The sequence below is a fragment of the Bos taurus genome, chromosome 10 (genome assembly GCF_002263795.3).
Source record: "Bos taurus isolate L1 Dominette 01449 registration number 42190680 breed Hereford chromosome 10, ARS-UCD2.0, whole genome shotgun sequence".
In the NCBI taxonomy this organism is placed as follows: domain Eukaryota; kingdom Metazoa; phylum Chordata; class Mammalia; order Artiodactyla; family Bovidae; genus Bos; species Bos taurus.
This window is the reverse complement of record NC_037337.1, coordinates 32,344,336-32,372,128: the sequence shown is the minus strand read 5'-3', so window position 1 is coordinate 32,372,128 and position 27,793 is coordinate 32,344,336. Positions and strand designations below refer to the sequence as shown.

General features: G+C 38.5%; 1 protein-coding gene across 7 annotated transcripts in view; it reads right to left on the bottom strand.

Moving 5' to 3' along the window:
- The window catches only part of CDIN1 (CDAN1 interacting nuclease 1), a 235,014-nt gene that overhangs the window by 106,926 nt on the left and 100,295 nt on the right, over window positions 1-27,793 (bottom strand). For 6 of the 7 annotated variants that reach the window (XM_005211500.5, XM_059890563.1, XM_010809117.4 and 3 more), the window contains 5 exon segments: window positions 23,532-23,611; window positions 23,134-23,183; window positions 18,049-18,116; window positions 3,886-3,951; window positions 3,187-3,292 (listed from right to left, as the gene is read on the bottom strand). In XM_005211500.5, the coding sequence (XP_005211557.1) occupies window positions 3,187-3,292; window positions 3,886-3,951; window positions 18,049-18,116; window positions 23,134-23,183; window positions 23,532-23,611 (370 nt within the window). 7 annotated transcript variants of the gene reach the window in all.

The window sequence follows — 27,793 nt, the reverse complement described above, 5'->3', positions numbered from 1 at the left end:
CTCTTGGAAGCTAAAAATGAACAAAAAAAAGCTTTAACAAAGAGGGAGGGTGTGGTCAACTTTGTCAGGAGTTGCTTATAGGGTGAGTAAGAATATCAATTTACATAAAAAGAAAACTCAGAGAAATATTACACTAAACTTCAGGGCTCTGCAGTTATTTATATAGAAAAATAGGCTTAGACAAGATTACGATTTCTCAAACATTAACTGAACAGTCTTATCATAGGATCCAATGTTAAAAATAGGGTGACAATTCTGATAATCATTTCGTGATGTATGTATGTCAAATTATTATGCTATATATACACCTTAAATTTACACAGGGCTGTATGGCAATTATATCTCAAGAAAACTGGAAGAAAATCTAAGAACAGTGTGACATTAGATAACAGTTTTATGTTGACTAGAGGCTTATTCGGAGAAGGCAATGGCACCCCACTCCAGTACTCTTGCCTGGAAAATCCCATGGACGGAGGAGCCTGGTAGGCTGCAGTCCATGGGGTCGCTAAGAGTTGGACACGACTGAGCGACTTCACTTTCACTTTTCACCTTCATGCATTGGAGAAGGAAATGGCAACCCACTCCAGTGTTCTTGCCTGGAGAATCCCAGGGGCGGCAGAGCCTGGTGGGCTGCCGTCTACGGGGTCACACAGAGTCACAACTGAAGCGACTTAGCAGCAGCAACAGCAGCAGCAGCAGCAGCAGTAGCAGCAGAGGCTTATTACACAAATAAAGCCATTAGCCCAAACTGCAACCAATACCCTCTTGAAAGGTTACCTACAGATGGGAGAGACAATTTCTTCCAACTCTGAGGAATTTTAGCAACTGCTGTTGAGGTGTGTTGAGGTGAAAATATGAAAAAATGTAGGATTCCCAAACTTTGGTCAATGGGCTAAGTTTTTCTTCAGTCAAAACGCCCCATCACTGACAAGTCTTACTTACAAGTAAATGCCTCTATGTTCCACATTGAATTGCTTTTCTTGGCCTCTCTGCAGACATGTGGTGAACCAGTGACTTCTGTGTAGAGCATTTCCCTCTTGAATAATCTGGCTTCCCCTTACCACATAACGCATACATTCAAAGAAAGTGTTTAAGAAACACAAGCCAACAGTAGTAATTGTAGCAAAGGTAGTAACCATATAAATAAAACATCATTAAAATTTAAAAAGCAGCATGCAACAAAATAATCCAAAATTTTGTCCAAATCAAACTATTAAATCATCCACTGCTCTGAACCCTCTCCAGCCATGTGAATAATCCATAGTTTATCATACAGGTGATTTGATTATTTTAATCAGCCTCTAAAATGGTGAGGGCTGAGCACAGAGTAGACAACAGCTGAGTTGTTTTAGAATGAAGACATGCCTTTGGAATTTTTAGGTAAGCTTCACTATTTTGGATTCAAATTCTAATTGTTTCTCATAAAAGGCTTGACCAGTACCAAAGTGGGAAGACAGTCTTGATGCAAAATGATTCAGTTTAGCAGTTAAAAAAAAAAAAATTCCTTTAGCAACCTAAACTTAAACAATTTGATTTTCTTGTCATTGCTTTCCCTACACTATCAAAAATGATGCTTTCTTTACTATTTCCAACTCATCATAAAATTGCTAAAAATCTGAAATTCAATTTACCACATTACTGCTAATTTGAATAATGGCTGAATAAAAGACAGGAAACGCTGAAGCAGCATTGATTTCTAAAACATTTTGCACTTTCCTCCTCCATCCCTGTAAAGTAAAGCTCGGATGCCACGCACAATTACACAAGAAAATCAAGAAAGCCATTACGTTCAGCATTTTGTCATGATCATTGTTACCATGGCAAAAAGTGGGCTTAGTTTAGCACATCTGCTACAGGCGAGGCCCACTGGCCTTTTGTAAAGCTGGGTAACAATATAATGCCAAATTCTGGAGACTGTTACTGTTTTCTTCCAGGGTAATACTACTGCCCATAGATGTTACTGTCTCCTTCCTTAGTGACCCAAACCAATGCCATCCTACCGTCGTATTCTTAAAGTTGTTCAGTACCAAGGAACACAGTTAATTTAGGAAGGTTACCCTTTGACCCACCTTCTGGTCTAATGAAAGCTTATGCTATGTTATGCTAAGTCACTTCAGTCGTGTCCGACTCTGTGTGACCCCATAGACGGCAGCCTACCAGGCTCCCCTGTCCCTGGGATTCTCCAGGCAAGAACACTGGAGTGGGTTGCCATTTCCTTCTCCAATGCATGAAGGTGAAAAGTGAAAGTGAAGTCGCTCAGTCGTGTCCAACTTTTAGCGACCCCATGGACTGCAGCCTACCAGGCTCCTCCATCCATGGGAGTTTTCAGGCAAGAGTACTGGGGTGGGGTGCCATTGCCTTCTCCGTATGAAAGCTTAGGACTCCAATAATAGCAAATGCCAAAGTTTCAACAGTTGTATTGTAAACATCAATAGAGCTGTACTAAAAATTGCATGGATTTAGAAGTGACCAAAACAATGCATGATAACTAGCTGTAGGCATATTATTTCCTTATTTGTAAAATGGGAATAAAATCCCATTATCCCAAATAATCTTGTGAATAAAATCCCATTATCCCCAAATCACACTTTCTTGTGAGTATTAACTGAGATAATCTGCAGGCCCAGACACATGAGGGGGTACTCAGTAATATAGCTTCCTCCCCCTTCCTCCAACACCATCTTTTTCTTGACCACTGAGATTCCCATGCCTTTAGAAATGTTGGTTAAGTTGGTAGGTAAATGCTTTTCTATCATTAGAAGGTTAATTCGTTTTGACTTTCATATCGTTTGGATACTTTCCTCAGAGAGCTGAGGATAAAATACTTTTTTAAGATCTGATAGAAGGCATAACTTTCACATCAAGAGGATGAAAGTCAGTGTCAATAATATTATATCACATTCTATTATTCATATTTTAAGTGACACCAATATTATCACTGTAAAATGGAAAATGGGGTATATAATAATTTTGACCTCATGCACAGATTTTTTTGTTTTAAAAAGTGAAGTAACATTATGAATGCAGAGAAGTTGAAATTATCTGAAATGAATACATTAATCAAGTCTGCGTATTTACTAGAAACAAAGGCTACTAGCATTTTTACCATCTAAACAAAATATTTTTTTTCTAATGAAATTTCAGCAGAGTATCGTTTATCTTAAGAGAAAAATAATGGGGCCTTACCTATTCCAGTAGCTCCAGAACTGGTCATGCAGGTAGGCATGGTGGCTACATTCATCACCAAATGAGGCTTTGCTTTCAATCCAGTGAATTATGTGCCCTTCTACAGCTAAGGAACAAAGCATTACGAATACAGAGCAAAGGGAAGGGGAGATGGAAAATTCTGACTCTGCCTGGGTCTCTCCATGCTTCACATTAATGAAGAGAGGCTTAACCCTCACCGTCATGTAGGGATGTAATTATAAAACAACACATCGTACCTGTTTGTGACAAGGAATGTTTATGCTACAGTCACATCCCTTTTATTTTTGTCATTTACAAAAGTCTCCCTCCTATTCTGAGATTGCCTGTATAAACTGACAATACAAAAGCAAACCAAAGTGATCCTGGCTTTTCCACAGAACTCTGTTTTAAAAATGAATATACAGAGAAATGACTTGAAAATGGTAACCAAAATGTCTTTTGAAGACATGCTTATTTCTTAAACATAGGTAAAAGTTTTTAAAGCTTAGGTTTCTTCTGAACCTATTATTTTCTGCCAATTAAAAATCTTTTGCAATTATTTCACACATTTGAATACAAAATTATCAAGCTAATACAGATTCTTTGGGAACATTTGTTAATATTAACAAAAATTTTAAAAGCTATGGGAAAAAACACATCGCTTTATAAACAAATGCAGAGTAGAGTCTAAGGACTTACCAACTGGTACTTGTAAAATAAAGTCTGGCGTTTTGTCATAACCTCTTGCACGAAGCTGATCTTCATCTACAGGAAGAACAAATACTATTACTTATCACAGTATGCCATTAACAAGACAGCAATATAATTGCTTTTCTTTCTTAAAAATGTGTAAAAATTACTGATGCAGTCACACATATCATTCTTATGTATGCAGTGCTGTGTCAGAATAAATGAACTTTCTTCACAAACCTGAAGTAGAGATATAAAAATGTCTCTTTGTCCCTTCTGCATTTTTATATCTTTATTATAAACATCATTAATTCAAGCTGTCATATGCTACCTTTCTTATAATTGAAAATATACTCAAAATAATGAAATATACTTACTGATTAAAAGAAAAGGTTTCCACCATCATGAATATTGCTAATGTTATCAAGCCCATACTGACAATTTACAGTAAGGCATAAGCACTTTGGCTTTTACAATTATAAAACAAATGCTTTCATTAAAGCAATTAAGAAAGTTTAGTTTCAATTAGTGAAACTATTTCTACACACAAGAACATAAGAGAGAGACAAGGGACAATGAGATCCCCACAGAGAATTAATTACCCTGCTTAATACCTTTGGTCTGCTATTGTTTCTGGCATTTACCAGAGTTCTACAACTAACAATATGTAATTCTAAAAAGCAAACAGGCTTTGAGATTTTTTTTCTAAGTCTGTTCGATTTCTTGATCTTCTGTAAATATCAATGAGCCATTCAGGAGGAAAGGAGGCAGGAAAACAGAGAGCTTGTCAAAGTTGGAAAAAACTAGCTAGATGCTTGGTTTAAAAAAAAAAGAAAAATCCTCCAATATTTTCTAAAAGCTGTCCTTGACTTCTAATGGCATTACAATGTGATTCTGAATGAGCAGTTCTCTGTTAGATTTTGGAGTGACCTGGTCATTCAATTCCAGACATGGCTTTCTGTCTTCACCCAACCTCAACTAATGGCCCAACCAAGTAACAAGGAAGGCTGTGTGGTCTCTTAACATCTACTGGGCTGTTGACATTGTCATGCATCCCATTCGCCTTCCTGCATCACCTTTGATTAAAATTAATGACCCATTCCCAGTGTTGGGTAGCTTATTTCCAATTCATTTGTCAGGCCAAGACAGTGGTTTCATGGCCAACGTTCAGAAATTCTGTTTTAGAACACTCTTGTGTACATCCTGAAAGGTCAGCATTTTAAACATAAATAACCTTTTAATGATAAGATACACTTAAACTAGATATTTAATTACATTTGGTTAAAGTTGGTATCCTTTACTGAAATTCTGAAGGACTGATGCTAGAATTCAAAACAATCTCCTCTGCTTGAAAGATAAAAAAATACCAACATAACTGTTGAGATAAGGAAATAAAGTAATCTTACTTTAAAAACAAGAGAATGTGGAAAACTGGACTTTAAATGAACAAGACTGAAAAAATTTCTATCCTCTCAATGCATTCTGGCTACAAGAATGTTTAATGCAAAAGGCATTTATTAAATCAGCCCAAGTGCCTTGAGCTGATGCTTCAGGTAGCTGATGAACAGTTTTAAAAGCTGTGAAAGTAAAAGTCGCTCAGTCGTATCCGACTCTTTGCGACGCCATGGACTATACAGTCCATGGAATTCTCTAGGTCAGAATGCTGGTACAGTAGGTAGCCTATCCCTTCTGTTTGGGATCTTCCCAACCCAGAAATCAAACTGGGGTCTCCCGCATTGCAGGTGGATTCTTTACCAAGCTCAGCAATCCGCCTGCAATGCAGGAGACCTGGGTTTGATCCCTGGGTTGGGAAGATCTCTGGGAGAAGGGAAAGGCTTCCCACTCCAGCATTCTGGCCTGGAGAATTCCACGGGCTGTAAAGTCCATGGTGTGGCAAAGAGTCGGATATGACTGAGTGACTTTAAAAGCTGGGTTGACATTAAAGATACACTGGTCTGTTTAAAATTACCCATATTTGAGTCTTCTAACTGGCCTTTGGAAGAATTTGAGCTTGCTGAGATACTCCCAAAAGAAGAACTTCTTTGGTTTCTGGTGGTTGCAAAATTGGAAGCAGAGTTCCCTAGGGGCATAGGAACTGGAACATAAGGAGTTGCCATCTTCTTTTGGCTTTTGTAACAAACTTGCACACTTCTGAGTCTGAACAATTAGAGAACAAGTAATAAGCAATGCATTATTTGCTTCTTAGGAATTCACTCTCTCAGCCCGCTCGGGCGCGCTGCCCTGGGAGGGTTAACTCCAACCCTGCCTCACCACAGCTTCTGAAAGAGATGGGAATACCAGACCACCTGATCTGCCTCTTGAGAAATTTGTATGCAGGTCAGGAAGCAACAGTTAGAACTGGACATGGAACAACAGACTGGTTCCAAATAGGAAAAGGAGTTCGTCAAGGCTGTATATTGTCACCCTGTTTATTTAACTTCTATGCAGAGTACATCATGAGAAACGCTGGACTGGAAGAAACACAAGCTGGAATCAAGATTGCCGGGAGAAATATCAGTAACCTCAGATATGCAGGTGATACCACCCTTATGGCAGAAAGTGAAGAGGAACTCAAAAGCCTCTTGATGAAAGTGAAAGTGGAGAGTGAAAAGTTGGCTTAAAGCTCAACATTCAGAAAACGAAGATCATGGAATCCGGTCCCATCACTTCATGGGAAATAGATGGGGAAACAGTGGAAACAGTGTCAGACTTTATTTTTCTGGGCTCCAAAATCACTACAGATGGTGACTGCAGCCATGAAATTAAAAGACACTTACTCCTTGGAAGGAAAGTTATGACCAACCTAGATAGCATATTCAAAAGCAGAGACATTACTTTGCCAACAAAGGTTTGTCTAGTCAAGGCTATGGTTTTTCCTGTGGTCATGTATGGATGTGAGAGTTGGACTGTGAAGAAGGCTGAGCGCCGAAGAATTGATGCTTTTGAACTGTGGTGTTGGAGAAGACTCTTGACAGTCCCTTGGACTGCAAGGAGATCCAACCAGTCCATTCTGAAGGAGATCAGCCCTGGGATTTCTTTGGAACGAATGATGCTAAAGCTGAAACTCCAGTACTTTGGCCACCTCATGCGAAGAGTTGACTCACTAGAAAAGACTCTGATGCTGGGAGGGATTGGGGGCATGAGGAGAAGGGGACGACAGAGGATGAGATGGCTGGATGGCATCACTGACTCGATGGACGTGAGTCTGAGTGAACTCTGGGAGTTGGTGATGGACAGGGAGGCCTGGCGTGCTGCAATTCATGGGGTCACAAGGAGTCGGACACGACTGAGTGACTGATCTGATCTGATCTGACATTCAAGAAGAGAGATTAATAGTTTATTAAAAATATCCTAGTTTGATCAACCTTTGCAGGTGTTCGAAATCTGCTTCAGAAGGAAAAATTATGATGTTTCTGACAGTGGCTAAAAACAAAATTTCAAAGGTCACCAAGCAATCCAAATGCACACACTAAAATCTCTTAAAAGGCAGTTACACTCCTGTTCACCACACCCAAATTACTAACACAGTACCTACAGTTTAAATTTCATGACTTAATGTGAAAAATTAAAAAAAACACCTAAACTCCTCAAACTGAACATAAACATCAGAGAATCTCTCCATCTTTCTGTGGAGAACCTCAAACTGTAACACAGTACTCCTACTCTCTACACCGTCCCCACATCCCTCCTTCTCAGCATAAAGGTGATTCAACTGTAACTGTAGTCAAAAGACAGCTTCTAGAAACCTCTGCTACTCCCAGCAATATTACATTTTTTCTTTTTTAAGTAAAGAGGTTATTCCACACATCTGAAATACTTTGTTGTTATGCATTGGGTATTGTCTCTGTTCTTTATTTTCTAAACTCTGTCTTACCTCCTCTGTTTCAACCTTCACATCATTCCTTTCAACCTAGATTTTCCTTTCCTTGGCAAAATTCAGAGAAAATGACAGGACAAGTCTAGGAGGTGGTATTCATTCAGGAAGAGCTGTCCCTGCTCACCTGGTCTCAGCACCAGGAGATGGAAGTTTCTATCAAAGATCACCGTACTGGGAGATTTTTAAGTCAACCCCATCTATCTGACCAGATTTCCTGGCCTTTGCATTATGCTCCTTTCCTGGTTCTCAGACGGTTAAAGATTCCTTACCATGATCATTATCCCAACCACTGGGTATGGATTTAAAATTTGGTTGACCATCTGGTGGGTCAGGGTTCAAACTGTAAGATCTAGAGGCTACGGCTCACTCATCACCCAAAACACTACCTGTGCCTCATTCCTTGTTCATCCCCTCGTCTTACTGTGCGTAGGCCTAGCTCCCACCACACCCAGAGCCTGAAGCCTCTGCTCTGAGAACAGGAAATGTTTCTTTTCATTTTTTAAAACCCTATTCACTGCCCTATTCTCACCACCAACAAACACCTGTGTGTGTATGTCTGCACTCACTTGGGTTTAATTCTTTGCGACCCCATGGACTCTAGCCTGCTAGGCTCCTCTGTCCATGGTTTTTCCCAGGCAAGAATACTGGAGTGGGTTGCCATTTCCTCTTCAAGGGGATCTTCCAAACCAGTGTCTCCTACGCATCTCCTGCATTACAGGCAGATTCTTTACCACTGAGCCACCAGGGAGGCCAGTTGGCACATATTTAATACACAAATGGGTAAATGAATAAAATATAAGTGCATTTTTAAGAGTACCATGTCTTCCACAAAGCTGACCCAGACTGACTAAGTAATTTTCTTTCCTGATTTAAAAGACAGCAAAAGTGACCCAAAGCTCAAGGTGGGAAGTTTTCCTATTTTGTTTGGTCTGCAATATTTTAAATAACATTGGATTTATCCATTCCTTAATGTTTGGGCAGAATTCCCCCCATAAGCAATCCAGGCCTGGTGCTACTATAATGTGTAGCTCTTTGGTTACTTTTACTACCTTTTTTTTTTTTTTTTTTTGATGGTTACTGATCTGTTTAGATTTTATATCTCTTCTATAATCAGTTTTTCAATTTTTATTTTCCTTGAGAATCTTAAGTTTCATCAGAGTTCTCAGGGCTTTTTATACATATTGGAGCCAAGTGGTTACTTATGAGTCTCTGAACTTTCTAAGTAGAAAGCTGGATGTTTAAGTAACTTGATGTTTTCTTCAAGAAAAAATGATGAGGGCTGAGAAAGAGGAAAGAATAACATTGGTTTAAAAGCCTAGGAGAAGAGTTTCAGAATAGCACTTTTAGAATAACTCCTAAAATTGTTGGGGATCAATATGAAATCAGTCTCCAAATCCTGTATACCTAACTTACTCAGTGAATGCAGCAAATATGAAGTAGGGCTCTTCTGACTTAGCATATACTGAAAATGCCCAATATATCTCATAAATACAAAGCTTGTTAATAAGCTTCCCTGGTGTCTCAGTGGTAGAATCTGCCTGCCAATGTAGGAGACAGGGGTTTGATCCCTGGGTCAGGAAGATCCTCTGGAGAAGGAAATGGAATTCCATTCTGGTATTCTTGCCTGGAAAATCCCATGGACAGAGGGACCTGGCAGGCTACAATCCACAGGGTAGCAAAGAATGGGACACGACTTGGCCACTAAATAAGAACAAGCTTGTTAATGTCACAGTCCAAGTATTGATTATCAAAATTAATATAAGAATAGTTTCACTTAAAAGAAGACTCATTAGCCTCTAGATCCACAAAATGTAGGATTTTTAGATAAAGGGTACCTCATGAAACATAGTACTCTGAGCTTATAGAGTCTTCTAACATTCCAACTTACACATGATACAATGAAAGAGGTCAGCAGAAGTGACTGTCAACACCTTTTTGTTATTGTTCAGTCACTTAGTTATGTCCAACTTTGCGATCCCATAGACTGCAGCATGCCAGGCTTCCCTGTCCTTCATTATCTCCCAGAGTTTGCCCAAACTCATGTCCACTGAGTTGGTGAAAACATCCAGCCATCCAACCATCTCATCCTCTGTTGTCCCCCTTCTCCTCCTGCCCTCAATCTTCCCCAGCATCAGGGTCTTTTCCAAGGACTTGGCTCTTTGCATCAGGTGGCCAACCACATGGGTCTTTCATATAGCCAGATACCATCTCAGCCAAGCTCTGGTTTGTCCCAACAGACCATATACAATTTTTAATTATGGAAAATATTTAAATGTCATCATGTGTAGTACTTATGAAGCGGCAAAAAAATTCTCATTTTCCTCCTAGAAGATTTGAAAACACGAGAGCGGGGATGGGTCTTGGACACTGTTTAGTTGACACCTGCCTGAAGAGGAAGTGAACAAAATCAACGCTTGACTTCTACTATCTTGATGATCCTTTCTCCAATGTAACTAAAAAACCAATGAAACTGCATCTACAGATAAAACCGATGCTAAATTTTTCAAAACAATCCAGTTCTTCATTTATTTTTAAGTTGTCAGGCTTGCCTTTGGAGGACATTTTAAAAAAGGAATCACATAAATGTAAAGATCACTGTGAAAGTTTAATTTCTCTGGCCTTTTAATTACCCTCTCCTCTAAATGCCCAAAATATCCACAGCAATTAAGTACTAATTACACAATTTCTTTCTTTAAAAGAAAGGGCTGATTTTGAGTCAGAGAACAAAACACATCTGAAACTGGTTAACATATACTTAAGAATCATAGCAGGGCATGAGGGCTATAAGAAAAAGTTTGAAGTTTTCCTTTTTTGTTTCCTTAAAAGGCTTTAAATTTAAGAAATACAGTTATTCACAGAGAAATTATGCAAAATTCCAGTTCATAACATCTGAAAATGAAAAGAAAAATAACATTCTGACATGGCCTTTTATCTATGAATTTGTCAAAAGGTTTCTAAAATCCTAGGTTAAAATACCTTGTATGACAAAAAAAATCTTTTTAACATCAGTTACATTTTTTACTAAATTGGGGAAGGGCAAAAAAGACACTTCAATACAAATGAAAACTACAGTATATTTTTTCTACTCTAGTATTTTGTTTTTCTGTGTGTTTTTTTTTTAATCCCAAAATACTGTTTCATTCAATAACTGGAGCTGTGACCTTCGCATCCCATATTTCTATCTTCTCTAGAAGTAAGTTTCACAGGCTTTCTACCTAATTAAAGAATTTAGCAGGGTTTTGATAATAGATATTATTATGCTATGCAAAGCATGTGCAAAGGTACATAGAACAGATATGCATTTAATGGGGAGACCGAGATGAATGAAACCTTTAGAGGACCTAAAAATTTAATTACGTCCATTAGTTTCAATCTTTTCCCCCAAAGCCTCTTATCAAAGCCACTAATAAGGAATACAGCTGACTGCTCTGACCTTATCCTTTGTTTATGTCTTTAGGGGACAATACTAGTGAAAACTAAAGTGCCCTAAAGACAGGGAACAAATGGGGGTGGATGTCACAAGTCAGAACAATGCCAAGTGAGGCAGGGTAGGCTGGTCCCCATTGACTGGTGGTTCTGGAGACAGAGAACATGAACATGGACAACAGAAGCAAAACTCTTCCTTCTGTACCTTACTCTGTTGCCGTTGTTCTACAGTCGCGAAGTCGTGTGCGACTCTGCGACCCCATGAACTGCAGCAGCATGCCAGGCTTCCCTGTTCTTCACTGTCTCATGGAGCTTACTCAAATTTATGTCCATTGAGTCTGTGATGCCATCCAACCATCTCAACCTCTGTTGTCCCCTTCTCCTCTTGCCCTCAACCTTTCCCAGCATCAAGGTCTTTCCCAATGAGTTGGCTCTTCTAATCAGGTGGCCAAAGTATTGGAGCTTCAGCTGTATCACTCTAAATTCTTTTGGTTTAACACCACAAGAGAAGGGACAAGTCAGAAGTCAGCATGGTAGAGTAAAAAAGAATTCAGGGCAAGCTGTTCTGGGGTGGGGTGGGGTAACTGTGATTCGAGGTCTGAGGCAAGTTTCCACTAAACAGAACAGGGGGACTGGAGGGTCACAGAGTCCTTTGTAACTCCAAAATTCTGTGCAATGGATGAATGTCAGCCTTTGGCCCAGCTCTTTTAGCTGTTGTCACTGATGTGAGAACCTGTTGTGCCTGAACCAATCTCGGTAGAGGGAGGCGTATTAGTAGTTCGGGGGCATACAAGAGATCTCTACACACTGATACACAAACACACAACACACAGGACCAAGGAACCCATCTAACAATAACAACAACAGATGTGACCCTCCAATACTTTTTGTTTACGGGGAATAAGGTTGCAACCTGTAGCTAATTTTTTGTGGGGTGAGATATTTGATTTTTTGTCCTGTTTCCTGCCCTGCCTGGCATCGCCAACCTACTCTCACAATTGATTCGGGTGGGCGGTGAAAGACATAACCCCCAACCACTGGCCCCAGGAGTGGACACGTGAGCCAGACTAGCTGATCAGAGCCTATTTTTAAGATTGATTATGGGGCAAAATGAGAAGCACCACTTTCCCCCTGGGATTACGAACTCTACAGAGCAAACAAATTAGCAATTCCCAGGGATCACCTTTGTTTTCTGAGAATGAAGCCTACATTGGAAAAAAGAAACACAAAAAGGAAAAAAGAGGAGATACCGATGACATCGTTTTGTCTTTTAAATTCTAGATGACACCTCAGAAGCAAACTTCTTTGGACGCTGCAGGTATCTCTGAACCAATATTTCTCCCTCTTGTGTGTGCATATAATCTAGTTTGACTGGATCTCTGTCACTTACAACCCAGGTGGTTCTAATTTATCAGCAGTGGCCAAGAAAGCAGATGTTGGATGATGCGAGTTATCTAACCAGAGCAATGGTTGAGGGAAGAGCTGTGGGCTTCAAGCAGGAAGACTACCATCATAAGTGGACAGGCTAACCTGTCTTCAAAGTTCTAAAGAACCTTTCAGCAGCAAACGTGTCTGTGGTTCTTTTCTCTTGGTCCCAGGGAGAAGCATGCACAAGCAAAGTCAATAAGATTAGTAAGTAAAAGGTGGTCCCTCACCTTGACAATTTCTTTAGGAAGGGGAGAACAGACCCCAGATTCTCCACATTCTGCCCCTCAAAATAATGTTCCCGACAGACCCCAGATTCTCCACATTCTGCCCCTCAAAATAATGTTTCTGTTACCCGGAAAACAGCATCTTATTTTAACCTTTAGTTAGGAATTTAAATAGCTGATACTTTCGGAAACATCCAACCATCTTAGTTCCCTTTAGCCTATGTAACCCTCTGTTTTATTTCTAGTCTCTTACCCTCAATGGCTAACATCTGCATGTACACACAGTCTCAGTATTCTGAATCTCATCTGTTCCCACTGCCTATTCTTCACCTGAAGTCATAATTCCATATCACATCATAATCACTTCCCCGGAGCACTGCTGCTTTAAATAGGGAATAAAGCAGCAGGAGTAGACGAACTCTCAGAAACACAGATCCTAATTTCTTACAGCAAAGGATATCCTTCAGTAAGCCTATTTGGCTTTATACAGATTGCACCCTCCTGGAGTCCCACAGAGCAGTACGTGAATGCTAGAAAAAGCACCTATGTAAAATATGCTGGTCTGTCCTAAGGCAAGACCAAACACGGCAGGGTGAGGCAGGATGAAGCAAATGTCTCTCAGGTGTCACTCAAAGTAATTGTTAGCTGCTACTAATAGGGCAACATTCACCGGAAAGAATAAAATATCTCTGGAACCATCCTTATTAAGCCAAACTTAACAAGAATTTGCACTGGACAGTGGCTATGGAAGTCACTAATGAAAGTCCCTCCGACGTGGAGAGATGCCAACCCATGGAGGATGAATGTTTGTCTTCAGTCTTTGGTACACACTCTTTCATATTTTCCCTATCATTGCAAACATTCTTGTTGTCTTCTGGCTGTCACTATTTTTCTTTTCTCCCTTGCCTTGTGTCCAAATCTCTCCTCTCACCCCACACTCCCAAAGGAGAGAGAGACAGAGGCTATACAATAAAATATGCTATCATTAATTACTTGAGAGATACAAATTAAAACATCTCCATCAGACAAGATACATTTTCTATTTCACTGATACTAGAAATGGAACAAACCCTTAGCAGAAGGGATAAGGATGGTCACAATGCCTAACTGGTCAATTTCCTTGTGTCTCCAAGCCTAAAAGCGGGCAGCAAGCTCTTTGCATCTTCTGAGACTTCAAATGTACATCAATAAATGTTTATTCTAAGTTAACTATACTTGGAAAGAACTGATTTGTACTTATTTGAAAATTTCATGGAAGGACCCATGTTTGACTTGTTTTATTTATTTTTTATTCCTAATGGTACATGCCCATAGCAAGTACCTAAAAGGTAACAGTTTGCTGCACCAAAAGAAACAGTGATTAGCTTGTGGTAATACAGCCAGGCTAATGAGTTCAGCGAGCCACCTGAGAAGCACATGGAAGTAGGAAGAGGCTGCTAAGAGAGAGCAGATGAGTAAGACGAGTAAGTAAAATTCTATCGCTACTTCAGGAAAAGTTGCTTACAAGCCAGTAGCATGTTCTTCCTATGTTGAGGGTGGCTATTGATTTTTAACACAGTCTGTACCTTCTTTAAAAATGTTCACAGGAGAAGCAGGACCACAGCCTTGAATGCATTTATTTTCACTACCAAGACAATCAAGTGAGATGCCCTAGATGAAAGTGCATTTTAATGGGACGGACAAGGCAATAGTGTGCGTGGGCTGGAGGGGAGGCGTGCTTATCATCATCTTCAAACTATTTAGGATATTTTTCCTGGCATGCCTGGTGGTTCAGACAGTAAAGAATCTGCCTGCAATGCAGGAGACCTGAATTCAAATCCTGGTTTGGGAAGATCCCGTGGAGAAGGGATAGGCTACCCTCTCCAGTATTCTTGGGCTTCCCTCATGGCTCAGCTGGTAAAGAATCCACCTGCAATGCAGGAAACCTGGGTTTGATTCCTGGGTTGGGAAGATACCCTGGAGAAGGGAATGGTTACCCATTCCAGTATTCTTGCCTGGAGAATTCCATGGACAGAGGAGCCTGGTGGGCTACAGTCCTTAGGGTCACAAAGAGTCAGACACGACTAACACTTTCATGGTTTTTCACTTCACTTTCCTGGCATGCAGAGAACACACTTGGCAAAAGGTAACTGAAAAGAATGACTGAACAATGAATAAAAGAATTATGAGATCTCTGAGGAAACTGCTAGAAATTACCTGTATTCATTTGCTTGCAATTTGTTTGTAACTTGACCACAGCTACAAAAGCAGGGCCTTCATTTGACTTATATCTGGGGCTTAAAATAGTACATGATTCGGTAACTGATTGTTGGAATAAATACACGAATAAAATACATTTTCTAGTTGGAGGACCTAAAGTCATTTATTCAAAGTTGACTCTTCTTAGTACAATGTAATTTTGAGAAATAGGAAATGGATAAATGTACAAGATAGGATAAATCCATAAGTACACCTAAACCTTCAACGAAAAGGAGACTTCATTTTTCCTTTCCAATATAGTGCCTGGTTAAATCCTGTGTACCTGATTATAAGAGCTGACTTATTGAAAAAGACCTTGATGCTGGGAAAGACTGAAGGCAAAAGGAGAAAGGGGCAGCAGAGGATAAGATGGTTGGATAGCATCACTGACTCAGTGGACATGAATTTAAGCAAGCTCCTGGAGATGGTGAAGGACAGGGAAGCCTGGCATGCTGCAGTCCTTGGGGTCACAAAGTCAGACACGACTTAGCAACTGAACAACAAATCCTGTGCCAGGGCAACTGTTCAGTACGTGGTTATGAATAAAGAAAATTTAAGAAAATTATTAGGGTTATGATAAAAGCAATTTATTTTTATTTTTCTCTTCTATCTGAACTCTCAGTTTTAGAGATGTCAGATAAAATACGTATTTTATAAAATGACATATAGAGCACAATAGGTGGAAAATTTAAAATAAGATAAAAAATTTCAGAAGGTCATAATTCTTAAGAAGGGGTAATATATAAATGATAAGAATCCTTGTCTTTTGAAAGTAGTCCAGATTTGAGGGAAGGAGGGAAGGAAAGAGAAAGGGAGAAAGAAAGAGACACAGAGGGACTGATTGATTTTACTTTCAATTATTTTAAAAAAAATCAAAGTAAAACAAACATGCCTGCAATGTCTCTGCAACAAAATTCAAGGCGTACACAAGAAAACAAGAAAATATAAAATGAGATTAGTAGTCTATTTCCATACCTATGTTTTTGATGATTTATCTAAATTTACCTGGTACAGTAATCTAGATCTGATTATTCATTGTGAAGGGAGTATTTACAAGGTAAAAGAACAAACCCACAATGATACTCCATAAGAGGCTTTGGGTTTTCAGGTTTTAACCATAAATAAACATATATTAATTCAGTACAACATTAAAATGCTTAAAATGCAGAGAATAACAATTTCTCTGAATACTAATGAGGAAATGCTTCAAAACAGGACTGAGGTTACATAAAGAGAGCTAAATACGAGTTAAGGATCATCTTTGGTATGCTTCAATAAAAGAATTACTGTTAGATCCTAGAGTGCAGAGGAACAGATGAGCCTGTTCCATTTTAAATCCCCTTTCTGAACCTGTTAGCAAAGCGCAGTGACTCCCTGCTGTGCCTCTGCACTGCTTTTGTCAACGGTGGCCAACGAAGTCTAGCGCCTTCAGTTCCTAGAATCAAGGGAGTCAAGCACCTGGGACTAAGTTTAAGCCAAGGGTGGGCCCTTTGCTCTTCCTCCCTGTTTGGGTCTTCCAGTCTTTAGGAAGGAAGCAGAAAAAAACTAGATTAAGCAAAGAAGCGGTGCCAAGGGCTTGACTACCCTTAAGCAGATGGTGCCAAGAAAGTTACACCGAGTGGTCTTGAAAATATGACTGCTCAGTTGCTGGCTTCAAACAACACACTTGGCCACACGTGACTGGCCACTGAGTGCTCAATATGATCAGATACTTTATAATATTACTGGAACTTCATAGTCTACAAAGTACCCCACGATGCAACACAGGACATTCATTCCAATTGGTTCTGAAGGCATTATACACCAGATTTTTCATTAGATTTTAAAAGGTAATTTCTATCTAATTCACTCTTCTCCATACACTGAATATTTCAGTTGTTCTTATACAAAAAAAAAAAAAACTTGTTGCTTTTACATATCAAAATTTAATTTAGTAATCTGAGGCCACTTTCCTAATTTATCAGGTGTGTTCAACTCTTACTGGAGAATATTTATGGTATACCCCCTCTTAAAATTATCAACCATTTACAACACATTCAACTCAAATCTTCAGGTCATTAATAAAAATACTGAATACTAAGACTTAAAACAGATTTCTTACAGGACTGTTTTCAACATCCTTTCCCAATTTGACATAAGATCATTTGACTTCCCTTGGCTAAGTCTTGTTCATTTTGGATCAAAAATTATGTAATCCAATATCGCTTAATTTTTTTAACCTAAAAAAATATGCCATGCAAACTCTTAATTTAAAATAGATGTGTACAATAATACAATCTGTATAGAACCTTGAAAAATTACCACATTTAAAATGAAGAAGAGGATCTAATTCCTGGTAGAGTGCTTTATGGTTGCTATGATCAGTTATCACATGTATGCCTTTTGAGGCTTAATTTTTAATGCCTAAGAGATGTTGAAAGAAATAACAATCTGTAATAAGATTCCACGTTGGCAGACAAACACATACGTACCTGAGAGATTTTAAAAAATCATACTCATATGATGACAATTCACTTTTGGCATAAAAATAATAAAAGCTCAATATTTCATTTTCAAGTGAAAGTACTAGGCAATTCCATACATGAGACAAAAATACCTAACATGAATTTTTCTAACCATTCTTTTCAATATATAAAGCATTTTATGGACAATATTTCTTTTGTTTCCTTCTCTCATAAGGCCTAGATTATGGTTAATATCTCATGACACTAAAAGTAATACTGCAACAGATATTAAAGTATTTTTTCAGCCACTTATGCTATAAAATATTAATTGTAAGCCTGTGCATGTGCTGTGTATACAAGGGATTAGGTAACTGAGTTCCTGCTCAGTTCTAAATCAATAAAAGATAACATGCACAGCATCGGTCATCATTTGCTTTTCCTTTAGTACATAATAACTGCAAGTGGAAGATTTTTAAAAATATATATTTAAGCACTCACGGAGATATATGCTGGAGAAGACGTAAGCAATACTTACCTAGGAAGGATAGGTTTTTCTCCAGAAGCAAGTCCCTCAGCAGGACTTCATGCTCATGACCAATGGCACTGGGAAGTCTTAGTTAAGGAGCGTAACATTGGTAGAATTATACCACCAGAAAAAATTGCTAATACCAGGGCTATACTTTGAGATGAAATGGAAAGTAGAGGTAATTATAAACATCCTTTATGCTATGCTAAAAACCCCTCAATTCAATTTAGGACCATTTATTAAGCACTAAGTGCAGTAGAGAATACCAACCAGCTTTTGCCCTAAGAATTTCTAGTCTTACAAAGTCCCATAAATCTTCTGTGAGTTCATGCTTGTCACAAAGCCAGCATTTAGCAGCTCTTATTTTCCCAGTCCTGATGCTGGGAAAGATTGAGGGCAGGAGGAGAAGAGGGTGTCAGCGGATGAGATGGTTGGATGGCATCACTGACGCAATCAACATGAACTTGGGCAAAGTCAGGGAGATGGTGAGGAACAGGGAGGCTTGGTGTGTTGCAGTCCACGGGGCTGCAGAGTCAGACACAACTGGGTGACTGAACAACAACACTTCACTTCTAGTCTATGATTGGTGATCTTCTGTGACTTGGGGAACCAAACAACTGACTTGTTGAGAAGTATATGTACTCTGGAAGAAAGACATCCCAGTAAATGGCTGTGGGTTAGTGCGTCAGTTCAGAGGCTGTTTCAAGTCTTTCTCTTGTGTGTGCAAGTTTTCACCATTATATTATGTATATAAATATATACATATGCTCATATAAATTTTTTGAGTGCTAATATGAGGCAGGCAGTATATCAAGTATGTTATTTTCAGTGTATTTACATATGTTTTTCATCCTCACAGTTATTATTATCCTTATATTATAGATGAGGAAACCAAGGCTTAAAAAGGAATTTATATAAGATCATGTGGTCAATGTGTGGCAGAGCAGAGAATCAGAACAAAATCTCTGCAAAGCCTATATCTATGACCTCTGTAGAGCTACTTAAAAATATTAAAATTACATAAAAATAATTGCTATTAGCTAATGCTGCTGCTGCTGCTAAGTCGCTTCAGTCATGTCTGACTCTGTGCAACCCCACAGATGGCAGCCCACCAGGCTCCTCTGGTGTGTACAAAGTGTGAAAAGGAGTTTTATCCTATTCTCATACTATAATTTTGTCAAAGGTGTTTGGTAATACAGGCAGACTTTGGAGATACCATGGGTTCAGTTCCAGAATAAAACAAATATTGCAATAAGGCAAGTTACATGAATTTTTTGGTTTCTCAGTGCATATAAAAGTTACTATTACACTATAGCCTATTAAGTGTTCAACAGCATTATATCTAAAAAATACATATACCCTAATTAAAAAATACTTTATTGCTAAAAAATTGCTACCATCACCTGAGCCTTCAGCGAGTCCTTATCTTTTTGTAATTATAATACCACAGATCATCACAGCAAATACTATAATAATGAAAAACATTAAAATACTGTAAAAATTACTAAAAAGTGACATAGAGACATCAAGTGAGCAAATGCTATTTGGAAAATGGTGCCGACTCAAGGCAGGGTTGCCACAAACTTTCAATTTGTAAAAAACATAATATCTGCAAAGCACAATAAAGTGAAGCACAATAAAATGAGGTGTGCCTGTAATTCTTTAATTCTCCATCTCACTAATGTCAATCTGGTCTTATCACTCCTTGGCTTAACAGGGATTCTTTAGTCCTGATCATGCACTACAAGAATCCAACTTATATCAAATAAAGCTTAAAAATTACCTGTAAAATTCTTAGACAATCATCCTGTCATTTATCAATACATACAAGTGGAAATTATTCAAATCTTAGAATTCAAGAGGTGGGACCACTCATATACATCATCAAAACAAGTCCCAAGTCTTCATCACTGTCTTTTTCTTTCTGTTGTCCCTCCTCCCCATGCACAGGACTGTGCTTACTTCTCACTGAAAACAAATGTTTAAATCATAAAATTTCACACATTCATAGAGTCCACTGAAGACATCTGATGAATCTCTCTCAATTGTCTCTCATTACTACGGGCATCCCATGTTTCAGAACTAAAGAATTTACTTCCAGTCCACATAAATGTGCTCTCACTTTTATTGCTGTGAATTATTTACATCTAAAATGTTGAATCATGAAACTGATGGTACAGGAGTGAAATCCAGAGCACGTCAAGCTTCCTGTATCATTGTCTTTCCTTATTCCACAGTTCAGGTCTTTGTCTAACATCTGTGTCCTGAAGTCACACTTTGCAAAGTTGAGGTGGCTGGTTTCTCACACCTTTTGTGTCTGTGAATATAACTTGTGGCAGGAAAATAACATGTAGGTGGACATGGTTATATAGGAAAAACTACAGTAGACACCAAAAGAAAAAGAAAGCAATGACAATTTATATACTCTTTGCGATCTAGGGTGCTATTTTGGTGTCTTATTAATAAATCACCAATTTACTTTACTCTCCTTACACAAATGCCTACATGTAACATTTTCATAATGGAGTAAAAGGTTCTGCACCTATTTTGTTTATTAAACGTGTGCTTTCTTTCTAACAAAATGATGTAATTTGCCAAGGGTAAGCAATGTAAACATTACCAAATTATCAGAGCAACATACAAATAGCATTTGCACTCATATGAAAATCCAATCATTTTTATTCAGTGTGAAATAAAATAATTCCTGTTGATCAGCCTTGAAAACAGCTAAGCAAGTGTATTTACGTTACATTAAACTGCCACTATCTCAATGCAAAGATAAAATCAATGCTCTATAAACTCCCCAGCCTGTTTTATTCTGCATGGTAAAAGCAATCACTAATTTGAAACTTTGCAAAGATATATATACATGTTGATTATGTTTTGTTTGATATAAACATGTATAAAATACAAAATCTAGAATATAAAGTTTATAAAAACAGTAATTTTACAAGCAATAGGCATAATGGAGCTGTGAAATTATAATCTAGCCAGTGAATACAATTTATAGACGTATATCATTATCTTTATCAATTGAAATCAGGTACTACATTAAATTCTACTGGCAGTAGCACAACCAAAAAAGAAAAGTGGATGATGGCAAAAATATAAGGAAAAAAATCCAGACCGAATTTATAATGCTTCATAAGCAGAAACACTTAGACTTTCTCTATAATAATACCTATTATTGATGTATGGCAGTGACCATGGGGCAAAACTTGTAAATAACCTCACAGGCCATTTTCTTCACCAGCAATACAGCAATCTAGTTTCCCGTAAGCATCTCAACTATTACTGAAAAACAGCCTCCTGGCATTTACAAAGCAGTTGACTTCATACTTTAGTCCATGCATACATAATTAGATAGTTATATTTAAAATCAATATGCAATCCTTCAAAAGACATTATGCTTTTAAAACCTTAACTTTAAATTGATTTTTAACTATTTTATGTGCTTTAAAATTAACATGTAATTCCACCCCAGATACTCTAAGATGGTGTTAGTTGTTTTGTGGATGTGCTAAACTTTATCACTGTGGCTACATGGGGGTTGGCATTCCAACAATTTCTAACACTATCGTTAATTTTACACTGAAAATGGAAGCATAGTTTTACTTTGGTCTAATAAAAGGTTGGACTTATAACAATGCTGTGATTTTATTAAGTTAGACTGAGAACATATTAGGAGAATAAAATACAAAGGGCTATAATATAGATACTGAGTATTCTTAAAAGTGGGCTCTGTTGAAAGATTTATTTTTCAAAGGTTAATTTCATGAAAAAAAGAAAATGAATCATTTTTTTTCTTTTACAATAATTTCACTAACTCTAAGCCTTCATGAAACAAGGTGGAATACAAACACACACACACACACACACACACACACACACTTGACTAGCAAAGCTTCTTAAAAAAAGCCTCCTGATTGGTAACCACTGAGTCATAACTGGTCACAGTGCCATCTGTGCTAATAAAACCCAGGAAGGGCATGTTGTATTATTAAAAAATATAAGACTCATGGACTCAGGTAGATATCATTTCCATTAAAAATTACTAATTATTTACTCTTTACACAGAATGTTTTAGCCAAAGATTATAAAAATTCTTAGTGTTGCCACAATACTACTAAATGTATTGATTAACAGGGTCCTACTTCACAAAGTAGTTACTGTCCACTCAACTCCTATTTGGGCTTCCCAGGCGGCGCTAGTGGTAAAGAATCCACCTGCCGATGCAGGAGACACAAGTGATGCAGGTTCAATCCCTGGGTTGGGAAGATTCCAACATAGAGCAGGAAATGGCAATCCACTTCAGTATTCTTGCCTAGAAAATCCCACTGACAGAGGAGCCTGGCAGGCTGCAGTTCACGGGGCCACAAAGAGTCGGAAACAACTGAAACACGTGTGCATGTACACGCACACACACACACACACACACACACACAAATCCTGTTTGATGAAGCAAGCATTAACTCTTTAGTAATTTCAATGTCTTTAATGAAAAATGACTGGACATCTGTTCTCCTAGCCTTAAACTCAGTCCAGAGGGAAAAATTAGCTTGGTTTTCTCTAAAAATGTTTATTAGGGACCCAAGCGACAGCTCAGAATATAATCAACATCTAAGCAGTAAGAATCGACTGCCCTTTAAAACCTGATGGTCTCTGGTGGCAGTTTAATCGCATCATCCCTTAACTACAGGCTCAAAATTTATTCTCAACTAAATTTGGTTCATTTCAAATAGAAATTTATTCATATTTGAAAAAATGTTCACTGAAATGCTTAGATACATTCTAAGACAGTGTGCTACCTGCCTCGTGACTCTATCTTTAAACTCATTGAAAACCAAGCAGGTTGAAATAAGCATGAGAACACGCGACTGCTGAACTGACATCTTCCCAGTGCCTATCTGATTTTTTTTTAAGCTGTAGAAAAGAATGGTCTGCAGTGACCCTCCAGTTGATTGAATATAAAATAGAAGAGTATGAAATGTGTTTTGTGAAGCAGAACTTTATGTCAGGTTAAAGCTAGCCACATCTCCTCCACTGAGTCTAAGCTCGTCAATTGTGCACCTAAAATTTTATGGGAAAGGATACTGTTTGATGCAGTCCACCAGTGGTCCATAACAGCAGTCATTCACGATGCACTGCAGACAAATAAGAGGAAGGGTCTGGGATGGAGCGACTACAAAAACTGTCAGACAATATCCTAAAAGCAGTAATTACTTTTCTTAAAAAATTTTTTTAAAAAAAAGCTATCAAAAGACTGTTCAGATTTAATCACAGAAAACAAAAATTGCATGCTTTTTATTCACTATAAAAGCAAGCTATTAAAAAGTGAAATGCTCTTCTCACAAATATTGCATTGCCATTTATGGTGCACCCTGACCTCAGTGATAGTTTATGATGACAGTAATTAAATGAGGTTTAAAATCCTTTACTCTGCTAGGCAGATAACAGCATTGCCACTGAAAATAGACAGCTGTGATTAATACCTGATAGACCTGATTTGCTAGAACTCCATCTGGAATCTGAGAAGGGTCCCGCAGCATACTATTTATAACAGACTTGGAGGCTGCAGAAGAAAAGAGATGAACTGTTAGCAGACAGTCAACATACTTTTAATACAACATGAAAAGTGACATATACCTATAAATACACCAACCATGAAAATGAAAACACTACTGATACTAATCATTTTTTCCCTTTTTTTTCAAATCTCAGAGAAGCTTTTAATTAAAACATTTTGCCAAGTTTATAAGCCACATTGACAGATTTGAAGATGACCTAATGTTTCCAAGGTAAATTCACAAGTACAGACCTAAAGCATATGTCTCTTCGCAGATAAATTAGCTTTGGAAAAGCCCATTTGGGGGGAAAAAAAACAATCAGAAAAGAAAATATTTTCCTTCTGCAGGTAAGTATGTTATAACCAAGCATATGTAGCTGGAGAGTTTAGTGAAGGCAGGTCAGATGCGAAGACTTCAGTGACGTCAATAAAAACTACCTTCAGCCAAGAAAGCATCTCTGAATCTAAATCTTTCTAAAATAATTCTCAACTGCCATGAAATGTTATGTCCATTTCACAGGTAAGGAAAGTAGGTAAAACTGACACAATTGAACAAATCTTAAATAAGAGAAAAAATACATATATACACACACAATTGTACAATTATATACAAATTTTTGTCCCAAAGTATGTCTCATCATACCCAATTGCAAATTAAGCTGACCTTATCCCGGGGGAATGCAGTGGAAGGGGCTATAGGAGGCATCTTACGAAGTGTGGTATATCAGATCACACCTTTTGAAAAGCGAGGCAGGAGATCCTGACTTCACTGCTTAGTGGAGGCATGCAGAACCCAGTGGCCAGAACTCCTCTTCCTCAGCATGGGGGGAAGGCAAGTCTCTAGACTGAAGCTAAGTCAGGTATTGCCTAAGAATCAATTCTTTCAAGTCCTCCGGTGGAATCATTCCCAAACAATTAGCAAAATAGCTTATAGGGTCTGATCCATACAAGCACAAACTAAAAAATATACTGGATAATTATCTAGTTAAGAGAATAAAAACATGCCACAGAGCTACATCATCATTCAGGTTCTAAGATAGTTTTTCATCCTTTTTTTTTTTTTTGAATGATTTGTTCCTTATCAAGTTCAGTACCATAAGAACACTGACAGACATGATAAATGTTAGGAAATTCTGTGGAAAGAAATAGGGAAATTACATCTTTCTCACTTAAGCACGCTGCACAAGGAAATGAGTGCACAAGGAAAAAAAATGAAGCACAATTATTTTAATTATTTCCTATTCTTAGTTACCTAACTGCATGTGTATAACAATGCTATGTAGTTAGTTGCTATTTGTAAAATGTTTGCACTGCAAGCGGGGAGGCATATTTGGAGTCTCAAAAAGATCATCATCACTGAAGGAATATTATCCAGCTCTGCAACCTGGCAATTATTGAGCCTCTCAAATTCAGGGTCTTCATCTGTAGAATGTGATAATGTTATCTGACCTGACTACCTTTAAGGGTTCTCATATGAGTCTCTAGAGGAAACAGTGACAACACTACGGTTTTAGTAATTTTGTTAAAGCAATAGTAAGTAATATCAAGAAAAAAATCAGCCTTATGCATTGACTTTGAGTAAGCTTAAGTTCAGTTCAGTCACTCAGTTGTGTCTGACTCTGTGACCTCATGGACTGCAGCATGCCAGGCTTGCCTGTCCATCACCAACTCCCGGAACATACCCAAACTCATGTCCATCGAGTCAGTGATGCCATCCAACCATCTCATCGTCTGTCATCCCCTTCTCATCCTGCCTTCACTCTTTCCCAGCATCAGGGTCTTTTCAAATGAGTCAGTTTTCACATCAGGTGGCCAAAGTATTGGAGTTTCAGCTTCAGCAGCAGTCCTTCCAATGAACACTCAGGACTGATCTCCTTTAGGATGGACTGGTTGGTTCTGCTTGCTGTCCAAGGGACTCTCAAGAGTCTTCTCCAACACCACAGTTCAAAAGCATCAATCCTTCAGAGCTCAGGTTTCTTTATAGTCCAACTCTCACATCCATACATGACTACTGGAAAAACCATAGCTTTGACTAGTCGGACCTTTGTTGGCAAAGTTATGTCTCTGCTTTTTAATAAGCTGTCTAGGTTGGTCATAACTTTCCTTCCAAGGAGTAAGCCTCTTTTAATTTCATGGCTGCAGTCACCATTTGCAGTTATTTTGGAATCCAAAAAAATAAAGTCTGTCACTGTATCCACTGTTTCCCCATCTATTTGCCATGAAGTGATGGAACCAGATGTCATGATGTTAGTTTTCTGAATGTTGAGTTTTAAGCCAACTTTTTCACTCTCCTTTTTCACTTTCATCAAGAGGCTCTTTAGTTCTTCTTCACTTTCTTCTATAAAGGTGGTGTCATCTGCACACCTGAGGTTGTTGATATTTCTCCCAGCAATCTTGACTCCAGCTTGTGCTTCATCCAGCCTGCATTTTGCCTGATGTACTCTGCGTATAAGTTAAATAAGCAGGGTGACAATATACAGCCTTGACATACTCCTTTTCCTATTTGGAACTAGTCTATTGTTCCATGTCCAGTTCTAACTGATGCTTCTTGACCTGCACACAGATTTCTCAGGAGGCAGGTCAGGTGGTCTGGTATTCCCATCTCTTTAAGAATCTTCCACAGTTTGTTGTGATCCACACAGTTAGCAGAAGTAGATTTTTTTCTGGAACTTTCTTGCTTTTTCAATGATACAACAGATGTTGGCAATTTGATCTCTGATTCCTCTGCCTTTTCTAAATCCAGCATGAACATCTGGAAGTTGATGGTTTACATACTGTTGAAACCTGGCTTGGAGAATTTTGAGCATTACTTTGCTAGTGTATGAGATGAGTGCAATTGTGTGCTAGTTTGAACATTCTTTGGCATTGCTTTTCTTAAGTTAGACTTAATTATTTCAGAAAGAAATTACCATGGTTTAGTGGAACAAAAACTGGGAATACAAAGCAGCGAACTGTCTTACATTGCTCTCACATGCTCAGTCTGGTCTCTCTGTGACCCAATGGACTGTAGCCCACCAGCTCTTTTGTCCATAGGATTCTATAGGAATGAATACTGGAGTGTGTTGCCATTTTCTTCTCCAGGGGATCTCCCTGACCCAGGGACTAAACCCGTGTCTCCCGAATTGGCAGGCAGATTCTTTACCCACTGATCCATTGTAAACTCACTCTGTTTCCCCAACTTAATTCGAAGGCCAGGACAGTAGGAGGGGACCAAAGCAATCACTCACATACTGGTCACCTTCTCTGAAGGACTGCACTCACTCTGATCTGCTACTCAATCACACATCGATAGTAATGGCAGACACTCCTCTGCAGTACCTCTGATGCTATCAGTATCTCATGGAAACAAAAGCACCTTGTCCACATGTTCCTGGTCATTGCTAGGTTGTTACACTGCTAACCCTCATACCCATGTGAGAAGAAGATTACTAAATGACCAGACAGCATACCTAAAAATATGCTATTTCCCTATCCTAGGGAAAATTACTGACCTCATATCAAACTATATGCAAACTCATTGCTAAAATCATAATGGTCCTTTTTAAAAGAAGAGGGACAATACCCTAGGACAGAAAAAAAAAATTAGGTCATTTGTTTTATGAGGGAAGAAAGGGAAATCTTACAGGAAAAAGAAACTGATGACATCATAGTTTTCCTTACAATATACATTATAGAACAGTGTGCTTATCAGAAGCAAGAATCATAGCCAATAAACTTAAAAAAATAGTTTGAATATATTGAATAGAACACTATTTAAATCAAAGGAAGCTTGCAAAGGGAAGTCAGTGATTTGAAATTGAATAGTAAAAACTATATATATTGAGTCCACGTTCATTTAAAACTCAAGAAAATCTCTTTTCTTGTCTTGCAACTGGCCGTTTCTCAGAGCAGGAGATAAAGTGCTAACACACAGGACCTCCAGGCCAAGGCTCCAGATGCAGGACATGTCTGTACTCCATGTCTGCGTATTTGCACTCAGACATGAGTAGGTCTACCTCCCAGATCAAGCCAGAGTGCAAGCATACATTTACACACAAACTCTGAAGCTTAGGACACGCCCAGTGAGTGAAGTGAGAGTCACTCAGGCGTGTCCGACTCTTTACACCCCCATGGACTATACAGTCCATGGAATTCTCCAGGCCAGAATACTGGAGTGGGTAGCCTTTCCCTTCTCCAGGAGATCTTCCC